Source organism: Pogona vitticeps, chromosome 6, assembly GCF_051106095.1.
Source record: "Pogona vitticeps strain Pit_001003342236 chromosome 6, PviZW2.1, whole genome shotgun sequence".
Lineage (NCBI taxonomy): Eukaryota > Metazoa > Chordata > Lepidosauria > Squamata > Agamidae > Pogona > Pogona vitticeps.
Window position 1 is genome coordinate 84749200 of NC_135788.1, and position 16703 is coordinate 84765902.

Here is a 16703-nt window from a genome sequence, read left to right on the forward strand (position 1 = left end):
CGGAGCCTTATCGGAAGGTTCTAGAGCTATTGTGGTAGCGAAAATGCATTAGAATAAGGCCCCTCTCTCCTCGTATAAGTACCTTGGCGCCCAGGCTCCCCTTTCAGTTGTGTCAACCACCGCTACATTAAGCAGAATGGTGTGACAGTGGGGAGGATGGGCGGGATGTGTGAATCACAGAGGTCCACTCAAAGAACTGAAATTACAGGTGGGTAACCTGTTCTTCTTCTTTGTGGCCTCTGTGAATCATACCCTGGGTGACTAAAGATGTCTTATGCAGAGGCAGGGTGTCACGCCAAGGTAGAGGCTAGAACAGCATGTCCAAAGGCCGCATCAGACTTCTGCCGGAGATCAAGTCTATAATGCCGGATGAAAGTGGACGGCTGTGCCCAGGTGGCAGAGGCATGTCATATTCCTTTCCCAATCTTGAACCAATCAGTTGTTCCATATCCAGTTCTAACTGTGGCTTCCTGTCCCACATATAGATATCTCAGGAGATGGATAAGGTGGTCAGACACTCCCATTTCTTTAAGAACTTGCCACAGCTTTCTGTGGTCCACACAGTCAAAGGCGCAAACATCTGGAAGAGGTACGCCACGTAGGAATGCTGTAGAGGTCATCACTGTTCTGGTGGAATGGGGGTGAATCACCTTTGGGACTGGTTTGTATGCCAGCTGATACACGAGGTGAATGGTTAAGGCGACTCATCTAGATATGGTTTGAGAGGTTAGCTGGTAACCTTTACTAGGTGATTGGTGACTTATGAAAAGTTGAGATGAACGCCTGAAAAGTTGGGTGCATTGGGTCCAATGTCTAAAGTATGAAGGACAGTGATGGGAAGAAGGAAGGAAGGATAAATGGCTGAGAGAGATGGAATTGAGGTACGACTTTGGAGAGGAAAGAAATATCCATGGATAATTCGACTTTGTCCGGAAAAAACCTGTAAATAAGGATAATCGTGACGTAAGGCGGCTAACTCACTCACTGAAATAGGATGTGTTAGCCACTGTGGATAATGGACAGTACCCAGGCATCTGTAGTGATGGATTCTCAGACAGGTAGGTGTTTCCAGAGGGCAGGATGGGTGGAGTGGTGTGCAATCTCGGTCATGGGAGAGACAAACATGATGTTTGGGCTTGTGGTCATTGCGCCTAGTAATGGGTTGTTGGTGGGGTTTATTTCTTTGATTTCTGAAACAGGGAGTGTAAGATGTTTGTTTTGGAGGATCACGTTGAGTTGTTGGGTCGCCTCTATTGATTTTGTTGGTGGCGTTGTTGGTAAGATGGGAAAACTGCCCAACGTCTAGCTGCTGATCTTTTCTTTTGTATGTTTTCCAAAATATCATCAGCATTAAAGAGGCCTGCGCCATCAGATAGGAGGTGGTTGGGCATCCTCAGCCAGGCCAGCTGTCTTTAGCCAAGAGAAATGTCGTAAGGCTACTGAAGTGGCCATTGACTTTGCTGTGGCATCTACCGTGTGCCTAGCAGAAAGCATCTGTTGGTTGGCGACTACTTTTTTATCTTCTGGTAAAGATACAATGAAGGTTGACATATTGTCCCAAAGGAAACACTGACATGCACCCATGGCTCCCTGGTAGTTATCAAAGAATAATTTCTCTGATGTATGGGGCAGATTTCTTGAATATGTGCTGACAGAGGAAAAGGGAAAGCTCCAAATCAAGAATCAATGCAGTTCTGGAGAAGAGGACAAGAGATGAAGAAGAAGAAGAAAGACAGAGGAAGAAGAGGATTACTACAAGAGGTCCCGACTATGGTGGTGGCGAACAGAGTCGATTTACCGTATTTTTTGCACCATAAGACACACTTTTCCCCCACAAAACAGGGGGGTGGAAAGTCTGTGTGTCTTATGGAGTGAAGAAAACAGATTATATTTTCCTGTTTTCTTCTCCTAAAAAATTGGTGCGTCTTATGGAAAGGTGCGTCTTATGGAGCGAAAAATATGGTATATTTTGGTTTATGTATTTTATGTTTATGTTGTAGTTTAAGAAAAAAAATTTAAAATTAAAAGGAGATTCTGGAGGACTAACCAAGGGGTTGATAGGGGTTTGGGACATGGGGATTGGCCCAACAACCACTCCTAGTAGGGGTCTCATGGTGCAGTGGTTAAACTGCAGTACTGTTTGCAGGGGGGCATTGGGTAGCCTGCATAATTAAACTGTAAACCACCTAGAGATTGCTTTAACCTCTATAGGGTAGTATATAAGCACAACATTTTGCTTTTGCTTTTTATCAGATTACTCCCGCAAGTGGACAGTATCCTGTTAAATATTTATGCGTATGTGGAGTTCTAATTATATTGGCCGTTGAAGTGATCTGACAAGGTGCTGGTCACATGTGACCAGACTCATGACCAGCACCTTTCCAGACCACTAAAGCAGTTCTAACCATTCGAATTCCACATAGGTAAATTGAATAGAATACTGTCCAGTACTTTTATATTTTAAGATTAGCATCTTAAAATAATTTCAATTCATTTGTCAAAAATGTTAAATGTACATAAAGAATTGTAACTTTTATAATTGGCTAGGAATGAACATAACACAATTCAGCAATACAACAAGAAGACAAAGCATGGAACTAGGAGTTATAAAGCTGGTTTGGAACATTAAGTGTACACTGTCTTTCCTCCCACTCACTTTCACCTGGGTTCATAAAACAGGCCACTTGTCTGCCTTCTGAAGAAATATTTCCCAAAAGAAAAGTTGGTGCAAATTATCAAATCCCATTCAACTGTGGCAATGTGTAATAACTGCCCACTATAAAAAGTTAGATAGATATTAATAACACAAGGAAAGAGAACACATTTTACAGCTCAAATGATGTATCATGGTAACAGGATTTGAGGCCACTGATATCCTTCTTCAAGTTTTTTTAAAAAGGTGTTGAATCACTGCAGATTTTTAAGACATTAAAATAAAAAAATGACAAATAGACTCAACAAGAAATATGAATATTTGGAAAACCGCTGTTTATTTACCTTGCCCAGAACGGCTCTGACAGTAATCTATGCTTGCCTGTCTTCGGTCTGGTGGCTCCTCGCTTCCTCCATCTGTGTGAGAACCAAAACAGCATAAGTATATCAGTACACTAGAGATATCAGTCAGATGCAGCTTCTCAGACAGATCAGGCAGATGCAGTACCATCACTGTCTCTCTTAAGAGATAGCAGGCCTGCTACTTGTATTTTGGTTGTAAAAGAGAAAAGACACAAAACCTCTGTTTTTCTATGTCTTTAGTCCCTCAACTGGATGCATACATAATCTAGAAAGCCAAAAAAAGGAAATCATCTTTTAAGTTTCTCTGAATTCCTCCAAAAATATCTGAACAAATCACAATCCTAACTAATTAGTTCCATAACACTGAATTATCATTCAAACAAATCAATTTCAGAAGGTTCTCTTGTATTATGATACCATCCAGAAAAAGTCTGAAGCAGGCTGAACTAACATGTAAATAAGAGTTTGTAGGTGAAGTAGAAGGACATAGAAATGTTATGCAATTAAGTAAACGTCATTCTCATTGATTAAATGACTAGATTAGTAACAATAGATATGCATGTCAATACCAATATTCAAGACTCCATGGAATAGTCAGAACTGAATGTTCATTTTAAAAGCACCTTAAAAACTATAATGTTTATTAAATATAAATTATACATTTAAATATATATTTAAGTATAAATGAAATATGACAATTTCATAGGGATGGAGACAGAAAGACAACACTAAGCAATAGCAATGTAAATTACCTATGTGACATGCTTCACACCCAATTCATTACCACATGGTCCTAGAATATGGATCTATCATACTCCCCTCTTGTTTTTCCAATACATGTTCTGCATTCAAGAGGTATTTTCTTATTGTGAAACCAAGGTTATTCCCCACCCTCACATGGGCCACCTTGCAAAGAGCTCAACATAATCATGTGCCATCAAATCAATTCCAATTCATGGTGACCCTTTCTGGGATTTTCTAAATACTGTAGAGAGTACTAAGAACCTAGCATTTTACATATGTTACAAATTCTTCTCTAATATTTGAATAATTTACTGTTTTCAGCTTTTAATATTGTCCCTTTAACAATGTAAACTGCCTTGAATCCTGTTTTAGGAGAAAGCCAGGATAAAAATATTGTAAAAGCAAGCAAGCAAGCAAGCAAGCAAGCAAGCAAGCAAGCAAGCAAGAAAGCAAGAAAGAAAGAAAGAAAGAAAGAAAGAAAGAAAGAAAGAAAGAAAGAAAGAAAGAAAGAAAGAAAGAAAGAAAGAAAGAAAGAAAGAAAGAAAGACACATATTCCACAAGAGAAGAGAAAGAGTTAAGGCTCAGATTTTCTCTGTCTTCTTTGATGCCACTGGATAAATAAATTGTATATGCAGCAACAGAGCAGTTCTAAATGTCCAATGTGTCTTTAAAAATCTTTTGTTATAGAACCAAGAATATCACAACATGGAAGGAATTACACATTTGCTTTGCTCCTAACAACAGTCAATTTCTGACTATCAAAATCCATCTTAATAAGACAGATGTGCACAAGTTCTATGCACTTGTATGCAGTTCCTTTGCTGCCATATTATCCCTCCCCTCTGAAAAGCCACGAAGCCACAAATAGCCATAGTGTTTAATTACTTGCTCCTTGAGAACTATGGGTAATGAGCAATGAACCCAGGATTCAGAAACTAACCTTTGATTATGGTTTGCTCAATCACATCAGATTATAAACAAACATCCAAGTTCATTAAACCACAGTGTGTTAACATGATCACTACTTTGATAACTAACCACCCTTGTTTTCGGATTTTGTACAAGGACCACATGAATATTTGTCTTCTTTTTTGTGCATGAGCTCCATGAGCCTCATTGCATCCTTTTTGCTTCTTCCACTGTATGAGCAGCAAAACAAACCAGAAAACCATGGTTAAGCTTCTGAATCTACTTTGCCTAAAAATCATTAGCCCAAGTTTCTGGCTCACATGTAACAGGATGGTACAGTTAACTGTAATTCCAGGTATTTTTTGACAATCATACAAAACCAAAAAGGAAATGCATGCAGCATTTGAATATCCTGGTTTAATCATTCAGAACCAGTCAAATTCAGCTATAATTCAATGACACTAATGCAGCTTAGTGTCACCTTGTGGAGTGGAAAGAAGTCAGGTCAAACCATAAAATGTCTTCTTGAATAGAGTTCCTTTAATTATATCAGTCTCTTTGATCTCAAAACATGGCTGCTAAGCCCCTGCAAGGAATAGATAAATAACCCAGCATTTGAATAAGATATCATTATAGCTCAAATAAATATTCAAGAAGATTATTTTTAAAATGCAACTGAATGCAACTTTTAAAAATCATTAGAAAAAACATACTCTTCAAGAAAACTTATCTATAGAAGAAAAAGCACAAAGTCTCTGTGGCATCTACAGGAGAAGATACTTAAAATCAAAAAACTATATTACTATCAAATAATAAGCAAAACATAATTTAATCGGTATTGAGTAATAAGTCAGGGAGAGGGACCACTTAATCAGACTTTTAAAAAAACATATTTATTTATATGTTAAGAATAGTTTGGTCTAACAGAGCCTTGTGGTGCAGTGGTCAAATTGCTGTACTGCAACCAAATTCTGCTCAAAACTCAGGGTTCAATCCCAAGTAGCTTCACTCAGCTTTCCATCCTTCCGAGGTCAGTAAAATGTGTGTCCAGCATTTGTGTGTGTGTGTAAAAAGAGTGTGATGGAAAACTGACTCTTTGAGGTATAGTGTGTGCTGGTAGAGATTACAAAGAAGGAAAGAGCCAGAGGGTTGCTTGAAGTCAATATGCCATTTAGATGTGAGGATTGCATCCAATGGCATATCATTCCTCTTCCCCACAACCTGTCAGTATTTACACCACACCACATGAAAAGGGCAAGTGTGGACAGGCGACCCCATAATAGGGTTTTCAAGGAAAATAAGATACTTAAGGGCTAGTTTTACCAGCTCCACCCCCCACTGTGTTTCCACAGCAGAGCCAGGAGATTGAACCAAGGTTTCCAAAGTTCTAGTCCATTACTCTATCCACTCCACCACACTGGGTTGTGTTGAGCAATATGCCTGATTAATTACAGCCCTGGTAGAAAAGTTCTAGAATTCACTAGTGACAAGCATTGTTCGGAGAAAAAATCTGTCACAACATACAAGCCGTGAATTAGGAAGCGTCACATACAAATTCCAAATAATTTCTAAGTCTCCACATCCCTCTGAAAACTAAATGTTTGGAGTGCAGTATTTAGACAAAAAGCTCTCTATATACACTCAACAGCAGCAGAACATGTCATGGAACAGATATCTGCTTTCCTTGCCAATAATCTAGAATTACTTTCTGGTGCACATTCAACTAAGCAAGCACTGATGCTATTGGTCAACTAATTAACCATGATTATGAATTCATACACCTGAAAGCCATCCTTGGTTTCCTCAAATCTGATTCCTTTTTATAGAATCCACCTTTCATTTGAATACTTTCTTCCACATTCTTTAAAAGTGAGATATGAAAGCAATAAAACGAACAGAACAGTGTACCAGCATGACACTGGCATTTATTACTAAAACTGCAACAGAGTACCTTCATTTTGGAAAATAATAAACTATAACAAACAAACAAAAAACTATGGGATGACCTCTAGGAATAACTATGGCATGACCACAGCTGATGATGTCATTCTCACTGCACAATATAAACACACACAACATGAATTCAGTTATTGAGTAACAAAAAAGATATTTTTCTACCACCATGCCTCTAACAAACACCATCTCTTATACAGGGTGACTGAAATATTTTAAGTACAGTATAGTAAAGAAATTAAAAGACAAAGGAATATTTCGCACAGACTCTCAATCTAATAAACACAATGAAAAAAGAATGTGGGAGGAATAGGAAAAAATCAAATTCAGATAACATTTCCTGAAGCTATGTAACTATTGTGGTGTCATCTGATTTGATAAGGCAGACCTTTTCACTTTCAAAATACCAAAGCATGTTACCTTTCAGTTCTACAATCCTAGAGCAACTGCCAACTTTTTTTTTTAGTGAAAGGCTAGAAGTAAGCAAGCTCACCATAGCTAGAATTTCTTTGGTAAACTCATGCTAGCAATCCCTTGTCTTCCATGTTCTTCACGAAAGGCAATTGTGCAATATCCTGGTAATTCTAAACCCCCTAATTGTCTGGCCACTGTAGTCACAAGAAAAATCTGCTCTCTCATAACTGAATGTGGTTGACTGGTGGCTATTGATCCCTGTGGTGATCCTAAGGAAGTACATTTATCTGGCAGCAGCCAACTTACTGTAGTACTGTATTGTAAGTTCTGAATAAGTCTAAATGCAGGCCAAAAAGCATTTCAAGAAAGGATCAGGGCAGCTACAGCCCCACTACCACTATGCACACTTCCAAGTAAAAGAGTGAAACTTTGTGTAACTTTAAGAAAATGCTTAAGAACTAGTCCTAAAACAACTTGTAATCAATAAAACTGTTTCTGTTTAAAAGTTTAGTACTGAATGGACCTCAGTCTTTCATAGGAAATATAGGTTGATAAAGAGATCAACTGGTGGCAGCATTTTAAAGGGCACGTTAGAATACTCAGGTAAGCTCTTTGTTTGGTGAAACAAGCAGGAGCCATGGGGTAAACGTCACAGCTTCCCCTTCCCCTCTTCCTGTTTGTGTGGTTCACTTTGTTAGTCTCTCTTTTCTTGACCTCTGAACATGAGGAAACATGGAGGGGCCTCTCCCATATGTGGCAATTCCATTTTTCATATTTTTCTACTAACTGTAATTATAGACAGTGACTGTAACTAAAGATACCATTTGTTCACTTATAATGTTTCCAGAGTGATTTTTTTAAATACAGTCACTGTGAAAAAGGGTGGGCTCCAGAGACTTAAGCTACTGTCTCATGCTTTCTTTGTTCAGTTGTTGTTTGTACTGATATTCTGCTAACTATAAAAGGAATTAAGCTAATTTTTCAACAGTAAGAACTATAGTTAATGATGTTTCAATATCACATGTTTTAAAACAATTACTAAGTATGTAAATATGTAGAAACTTGCCCAGACAAGGCAAGCAAATAAAGCTCATCATATTATAAGAAGCAGATCACTATAGGGAAGAAGATAGACCGTAAATATTATAGAAGAATACTGTCTAGGCAGCAAGTCTTTTCATTAAGAAACAACAAACAGAACCTTCAGAGGCTAGATCCACCTATCTCAGTGGACCTAGTGTCAATCATCATTGTTGCTAAATCACCACATTTACCAAAAATTGTAGATCCCCCCTCTCAGATTCTATCAGAACTTTTTTTTTTAAATGTGGAAACACAAAAAAATGGGTAACTTCATTGCAGGGAACACGAATCCAAAACAAGAAGCTTCGTTGTAATGTCACTGATGTGAAGAGTGGCTCACAACAATGTGAAAAGTACAATAGTATGTGTTATGTGTGATCAAGTCAACTCGGACTTATGGCAACCCTAATGTTTTCAAGGTACAGTATGTGAGATTTGTTTTTCCAGTGCCACTTTCTAGTCAGTTTCTATCGTCAAGCAGGGATCTGAATCCAGATGTCTTAAGTCTTAGCCAGTCACTCTATCCACTGTACCACACTGGCTCTCAAAATAGTCTGAGGTCCTATAAAACTCTAATCTCTTATCAAACACCAAATCTTGATCAATCCACTTCTCCCTTCCAAAGATATTCTCTAAAGATTTTCCAAGGTTGTCAAGGTAAACAAAATCTTCCTAGTGCATATGGTCTCCCTTCCTGACATCTGAAGTTGCCAATATTATAATAAGGTCAATGATGCCAGAAAGTTCCCAGCTGGCATTCTTAACACTCAGTTGTGAGCACCTGTTTCTTCCTTCCCTTTTTCTTAGATCTGTATTTTTCAAAATCCAGCATTTCAAGTAAAACATTCTTAAAGTAGTTGCTGTTATGCTTAATTATAGCACTCTTCTGCATTACTGCAGTTAGATTCAGGTCTTTCACTGTCCTATTCTTCCTCCTGCTCTGAATATATATTCAAAATCCTTTTTGTTATTTTAACACTCCTTGTAAACCTAAGCTCATTCTGGGTTTAGCTCTCCTGACACTCTTTCTGCAAGCTCTTGCAGCTCTTTTGTACTCATCCTTCATGGTCTCTCTCTCTTTCCATCTCCTATACATATTCCTTCTTAATCAGAGCTCAGCAGAAAATGCCTTACACAGTCACCCTAGTTATTTTACAAGCCTCCCATTTGTCTTTTTTATTAGAATGGTTTGTGACTTTTCCTTAAATATCTAATTTTTAAGAAAAACTCACATCTTAGTTGTTTCTTCTTGAATATTTCTACCCATGGGATTGTACCCAATAGTTTTTTTAAGTTGCAATCCCCTTTCCTAACTTCCAAGATGAAGATGCAACTCAAAGCAGCACTCTAAAAATAGGAATGTTAGTAACGATACTGCCAAGTGGCAGTATCGTTACTTATAACATTATAATGACACTTAATGCTAACCATGCAAACTGAAGAACATTTACTGGATATTTCTAACATTAAAGGAGAGAGCACTCGGAGGAATATTGATTTTTTTGTATTTAAAAAATTAAAATAAAATTATTAAGCAATTAGTAGTAGCACAGTACTAATGGGTAATGTAACACATCACTTTTTGACAATTAATAACAAGCAATGTCAATAAATTAAGAGGAGAGAGGGAGCATAAAATAATTCAAGCATGTAATACACAGCTTTTAAAGTAACACTTCCCAGCTCTGGTCTAGGTACATACTATTCTCCTTCCCTCTTTTTTATGAATCCAAAGATGAAATGATCCCTTCCAGACAATGTCTATAATTATTTTTACATTATCAGCCCTTCATTACTGGTGCAAATCCCCTTGAATTTTCTACCACATTCTAGAACAATGGTTCCCAACCTTGGGTCCACAGAGGTTCTTGGACTGCAACTCTCAGAAATCCTGGCTAGCACAGCTAGTGGTGACAGCTTCTAGAAGTTTTACTCCAAGAACATTTAGGGACTTGAGGTTGGGAACTACTGTTCTATCTAGAGAGGATGAAAGTGTCAGCAAGGAAATTCAGGAACTTACACAGTCATTCATTCTCAGAGAAGTTTAACTTCTAACACTATCACAGTAGCTGAACTTCTAACAGTATCAAAGTAATTGATGTATTCTATTATCATATCAATCTCCATTAGAAAATCCCCAATAATATCACCTATGAAGGCACCATCCAAGTCGTCTGCCTTACTTGAGGTGCTGCAGCAAATTTCCATAATATTACTACTGTTTACCTCTCTTTTTTACTTTTATCCAAATATCTTCCTAAAGTTCACTTACAATGCATCCAAGATTCCTTTAAAATTACCGTATTTGCCAACGTACAAGACAACTTTTTGGGCCCAAAAAACATGCCTCCAAGTGGGGGGTCGTCTTGTATGCCGGGTGCACTGAATGACGTGGGGCCGCGCTGGCCGGGTAGGGAGGCAGGCGGGCAGGCAGGAAGGCAGTCTAGAGGGAGGGAAGCACAGCCTGCCATGCCTGAGCAGCCATAGCCCGCCGCCGGGCTGCCCACTGCCCCGAGCCGCTGAGCCAGCCATGCGCTCGCTCACCCGCCACCCACCCGTTTCCCTCTTCCTCCTCCTGCCGCCGCCCACTCAGCCTCTTCCGCTTGTCCTCACCCTCTTGCTGCCATGCCTCAGCCGCCGCCGGGCTGCCCGCCGCCCCGCACCGCTGAGCCAGCCGCGCGCTTGCTCGCCTGCGACTTGCCCATTTCCCTTCTTCCTCCTCCTCCTGTTGGGGGGGTCATCTTATATGGCCGGTCGCCTTGTGCGCCAGCAAATACGGTAGTCAATTTTTAAAGATGGACAGAACTGGCCTTCATCGCCCTTGGTCACATTTATAGGGAAAGTGAACTAAGACCCTGCTGCTACTCTTTAATTTCTCACAGCTTTCAATATCATCATCCTGAACATCCTCCTGGACAAGTTCCACAGAGTTAAAATAGGAGACATTGTACTGCATTAGTTCTGCTCCCATCTGCAGAACCAGTTACCTAGAACTGTCAATAGTTGATTGTGTCTCTGCTACTTGGTGATTATATTGTGGTATTACATTGAGAGCAATCTCCTCTGCAGAGGATTGGGGTAAGGTATCAGTATGACAATGATACCCAGCTGTGTTCTTCCATTAGATTTAAGACAAGCATGCTTGTTGCCTGCAACTTTGAGCAGTATTTGGGTGTTTTAATGGACAGGATGAATTCTGACCATTCAGTTTTGTGACAAACTTCTGCTTAAAGGTTGCAGCTGCATTCTGTTCCAGTGATGTGCATACACTCCTGTCAGGAAGCAGCAGCTGCCAGCAGGCGGGGTAACCCCTTATTCTGCCCTTTCACTCACAGGTAGAACATAAGATCAAAGAGCTATTTCAGTCAATCTTAGTTATGATTAGGTAACTAGTATCCTATCTGAATTCTAACAACATACTATGTAACTCATGCTAAGTGAATAAAAAGAGATCTCAGGGCGTTGCCTAGAGGCTCCACTGATTCAGACATCAGTTGTTGACTCCTCTGGCAAGGAATTAGCCTTCCTTTGTCCCGTGATCACCCACACAGCTTAATACAAACCAATAACATGTCCTGGATGTGGTTGCACTACCTCTACAGGGATAAATGCATAATTTGTGGGGAGCGAATGTTCTTGGATTAATCTCTGTCATGAGAAACCCTAATGAGTAATTAAGAATGCCTTCTATTACCACCATAATTGGTTTGACAGATACAACCATTCCTGCACAGGGACAGTTTTGGTGAAATTGATTGATGCACTGGTGATCTCAGGACCAGACTACTCTTAATGTTCTTTATGTGATGGCTACCCTTAGATCTGATTCAGAGGCGGCATCTAGAGCAGAATATGGCAGTGAGGCTGTTTAGTGGGTTATCTTTTCATGCACACGTATCCTGTGTGCCAAATAATCCTCCCTCAATGCCAATTAGATACTAAGTCAGGTTTGTGTTCTTCCTTTGTAAGATCTTAAACACCTCAGAATCAGGATGAGAGACCACCTTATTCCATACAGTCAATGTGCTCTGTGAGGAAGGCCCAGCCTCCTATACTGTGGCTTACTGAAATTCATTTCATTGTGGTTGAAGAAGACAGACTTTTTTTATTGGATTATAGGTAAAAACAAAATAAAAACAAAAAATAAAATTAAAAGAACAAATAAAAAAACAAAAATGTGGTGGCACTTAAAAGACTGTGAGCTTTCAGAGACAAATCCACTTCCTCAGACATAAGAGAAAGAGATATAACTTATTTATTGGAGTATCAACCATGTGGAGTGATAAAGTAAACTCCCAAAGGAAGGCATTTCTATTTTCAGTTGAAGACATATTTTCTGCCTAGACATCTCCCAATGTAGTCCCCATTCTTGTCAATTAACCCTGGTTGTTTCAACAATGTTAATAAAATATATTATCCATTTATTGGGGGGTATTGTTTATTTCTTGATTTTAGGATTTCAGGAGTTATATGGCATTGTAACATTGTAAATCCCTCTGGAACTTTTAGAATGAAAACAGTCATTTAAAAAAACAATGTGGAGACAGAACAGCCTTCCCAAAACACAAAGGCTTCAAAAGTCAGAGGTAGCCTTTGAATTAAGCCCAAGAACAGGAGCCACAGTAATGTAAGTACTGTCATTATAAGATAACGCATAGGCTTGAGTGGGCACGGCAGATTCATCACTGGATGCCTTACTTCTAAACAAATGAGGTAGTCTTCTGGAAGCATTCCCTTCAGGTACCTAAACAAACACTCAGGTGTGTTCCTCACACCTGCTGTAAGCTTTCCCATTTGTCAAAAGGCGTGTTGGATGCCTTCCCTTCAACAACCAAAGAAGCACCATAGGCACTCAATCATTTGGCTCTTGTGGGGAAGGCATACCAAGTGTTGTTGTTCAGCCCATCCAGACAGGACCCAGCCTTCCTTCTACTCTTAGAGCTTCAGAGGCAGTGACTGCTGTGCAACTATTAATATGATCCTATCCACCTCGAGGACCATGAACACAAGACTTGTCACAAGAAATGTTGAAACAGAAAATTTTAAAGCCTGCATGGGTATTTATTTAGTGGCCAATTCATTCCCTATAAATTGGTACACATAGTACCTGATTTAACTTGTCAAAATCAGAATGTACCAACGAGCAATTACTATTTAAACCTTCAAGTCAATTTGCAGAAGTACAAATATGTGTAGAAGCTCATCTAGTTCTATCATCCTACAAACTTTGAAGCGTTTCCATAACAGAAATGTAACTCATCCTGTTCTACTCATCCCATTCCCCACAACAGCATCTTTAGTATGCATAACAAAGAGGCATAAGCATAGGAGAAACTGGGAACAGGAATTTTAACAACCCAGTACAGTGGTGCCTCACTTAGTGATGTTAATCCGTTCCGGAAAAAACATTGCTAAGTGATTTAATCGCTAAGCGATATTAAAAAGCCTATAGGAACGTATTAAAATGTGTTTAATACGTTCCTATGGGCTAAAAACGTACCTTAAAGCAAAATTTCTCCATAGCGGTGGCCATTTTGGGTGCCTCTAAAGCGAGGCAAAACAGCAGCAGCCATTTTGTTTTTGCGGCCGACATTTTGGAACTGCCGATCAGCTGTTTAAAAAAGTTCGCTTTGCCATGATCACTTCCCCACGATCATTGCAAAGTGAATTTTAGCCATAGGGGACATCGCTAAGCAATTTCATCGCTCAATGGAGCGATCGCTAAGCGAGGCACCACTGTATTATACTCACGATGAAGTACCACTAATGGAAAATTTGAACTATTTTTTTTTATTTATTAATTTATTTTGAATATTTCTGTACCACCCACCTTAATGACAACCACTACTCTGGGCAGTTGACAATAAAAAGCAAAATCAATCCAGCAAACTCAAGACCACCAAATCAACAATGAAAACACAAATAAAAATTAAACCCAAAACTTGTAAAACCTAAATGATGGTGGGACAAAGTGACTCATATATATAGCAACTCAGAGGAGAATGTCCTTTAAAACTTTTTTAAGAGTATGATCTTTAACAGCCTCTTGAAAATTAAGAGGGAAGAGTCCTGGGGAACAAGGATGGGGCTACTGACTGAGAATGTTTGATTTCTCATAGAGGAGTTGCTAGGTTTTTCCCCCTTCTTTCTTTGTGTGGCAACCTGTAAGAGTAAGGCATGCAAGGATTAGGTAGCATGGGCTGAAGTTCTACAGGAAAGATGCTCTGACAAGTGGCAGGGCTCTGAACTGTTAAAGAGTTTTATAGATTTTAAGAATTTTTTTCCCTAAAAGGAAGGAAACATACACACCACATCCTAATTTATGCCTCCATCATATACTTGTGACAGAAACACAGTCCACGGCAGAGCATATGACTAACAGAGAAGTACAGTGAAACCCCATTTCAAATGGTCCATCTCCATGCACATATCAGTATACATGCCTGTCTTGTTTGAATTACATTTCAGGTTTTCTGCCCTTATCCGAGAACAAAACTGCTATTAAATAGGAGTTCAGAATTTTTACAGATTCTCTGAGCTTAGATGACAGGAAATGAGCAGCGGTGAGCTGTCATCAGCATACTGCTGATGTACCCAAGGCCTCTGGATAACCTCTTTCATACAGGAAAAATGAATCCTCATTCCATCCCATAAATCAAAGGCCACACGGCAAAAGAATAATTATTACACAACGTGTCTCATTTGACAATTTGGACAATATATTGGACAGACTGACAACATGTCAAATCCAGGTAGTTGTGAACAAGACTTTTCAGTCTGGTTTCAGGAAGAGAATGCCTTTCATCCTTTCATCCAGGGGAAACTGACATAAGGTGGGGGGGGGGAATAATTATGTTCTCCATCTCAACAACTTTAGTACAATAATCCATTATTTCTTTCCATGTCTTGAACTGGTGATACTGAGAGGCATTGTTTTACTATTCTTCTGAGCCTTTATGGAACAGTATTCCCACACACCAGTAGTAAGAGTTATTCTAATCACTTGGATGTGTTTGTTTGTTTTTTAAAATGTAGTCAAACTACTGATGCCTTCAGGGCCACGAGGTATTAGTCACCTCTGACACTCAAATATGAAAGTCAGATTATGAAGCTTAATTAGCTAGGAAGTGTCATACATACTTTGTCACAGTCTTTCATAATAACTGTCCATATCCTGAGGCTGCACAGGCCTGACCAAGTGGAACTACAACTGTATCAGTCCCTAACTGCTACACTTGAGGCAACTACATCAGAATGGAAAAGCATATTATCATATCTGGAAAATTTAACATCATTGTAGTCTACAATTTGTCAGTCAAGTTCCTGTCTCAGTCAAATTACACAAGATCCTCCAACATTCAGAAAACCTGGCTGACACTGAGCAGATCAAATGGAGATAGTCGCCTTAGGTCCCCTTATCAGAGAAAGGTGGCCTATAAATAAAACAAATAATAAACAGTGAATTACAATTTCTTTGTTGCTGCCACCACCACAAAATAGGCTGTAATATGGGCTCCAACAGTCCCACACACTACAAGTTTTTTACTTGCACTGTAGCATCTATCAAATCAATTCACTGTACAGTGGCGCCTCGCATAACGATGTTAATTGGTTTCAGAAAAAAAAACGTTATGTGAAAACATCGTTATGTGAAGCACCATTTCCCATAGGAATGCATTGAAAACCGGTTAATCCGTTCCAATTGGAACGGATTATCCGGATTTTTCCCTCCCCCCCGCGGCTTGGATCTGACCCATGGCAGCTACCTCAGCCATGGCTGGACTCCCTAGAGTCCGGCCATGGCTGGAGTAGCCGCTGCGGCTCGGATCCAAGCTGCGGGGGGAGGGTGGTGGGATTGGGATGCCTTTCAGGCATCCCGGGCTTGGATCCCACCAACCGCCGGTTACCCTTTAAGCGGCGGAGACAGGCTGGGGGGTGGACCGGGGAGCTTGAAGCCTCTCCGCACCGCCTACCCCGGCCGTTCTCGGACACCTAGGTGTCCGAGAACGGCCGGGCTAGGCAGCGCAAGGAGGCTTTAAGCGGCAGGGACAGGCTGGAGGGTGGATCGGGAAGCTTGAAGCCTCCCCGCGCTGCTTACCCAGGCCATTCTCGGACTTCCAGAGGTCCGAGAACGGCCGGGGTAGGCGGCGCGGGGAGGCTACCGGCATCGGGGACAGGGTGGGGGTGGATCGGGAAGGCTTGAAGCCTACCCGCGCCGCTTACCCAGGCCGTTCTCGGACTTCTGGAAGTCCGAGAACGGCCTGGGTAAGCGGCGCGGGTAGGCTTCAAGCTTCCCAATCCACCCCCACCCTGCCCCCGATGCTTGAAGCCTCCCCACGCCACTTTCCCCAGCCATTCTCGGACTTCCAGGCGTCCGAGAACGGCCGGGGTAGGCGGCGTGGGGAGGCTACCGGCGGCGGGGACAGGGTGGGGGGGTGTCCGCAAGGCTTCCAGGCAAAGGCCTGGAAGCCTTCGACACCCCGGTACCCTTCCCCCGCCGCCGCTGAGAGCCTTCCGAGCTCTCAAAGGGCTATCTCCAATATCGGAGGGGGCCCTTTGAGAGCTCGGAAGGGAATTGTCGGCA

General features: G+C 40.6%; 1 protein-coding gene across 13 annotated transcripts in view; it reads right to left on the reverse strand.

Moving 5' to 3' along the window:
* TANC2 (tetratricopeptide repeat, ankyrin repeat and coiled-coil containing 2) overlaps positions 1-16703 on the reverse strand; it is a 297308-nt gene that overhangs the window by 212074 nt on the left and 68531 nt on the right. For all 13 annotated transcript variants that reach the window (XM_073004058.2, XM_078377736.1, XM_078377733.1 and 10 more), the window contains one exon: positions 2998-3069. In XM_073004058.2, coding sequence (XP_072860159.1) covers positions 2998-3069 — 72 coding nt within the window. The remainder of the gene's footprint in view (positions 1-2997; positions 3070-16703) is intronic.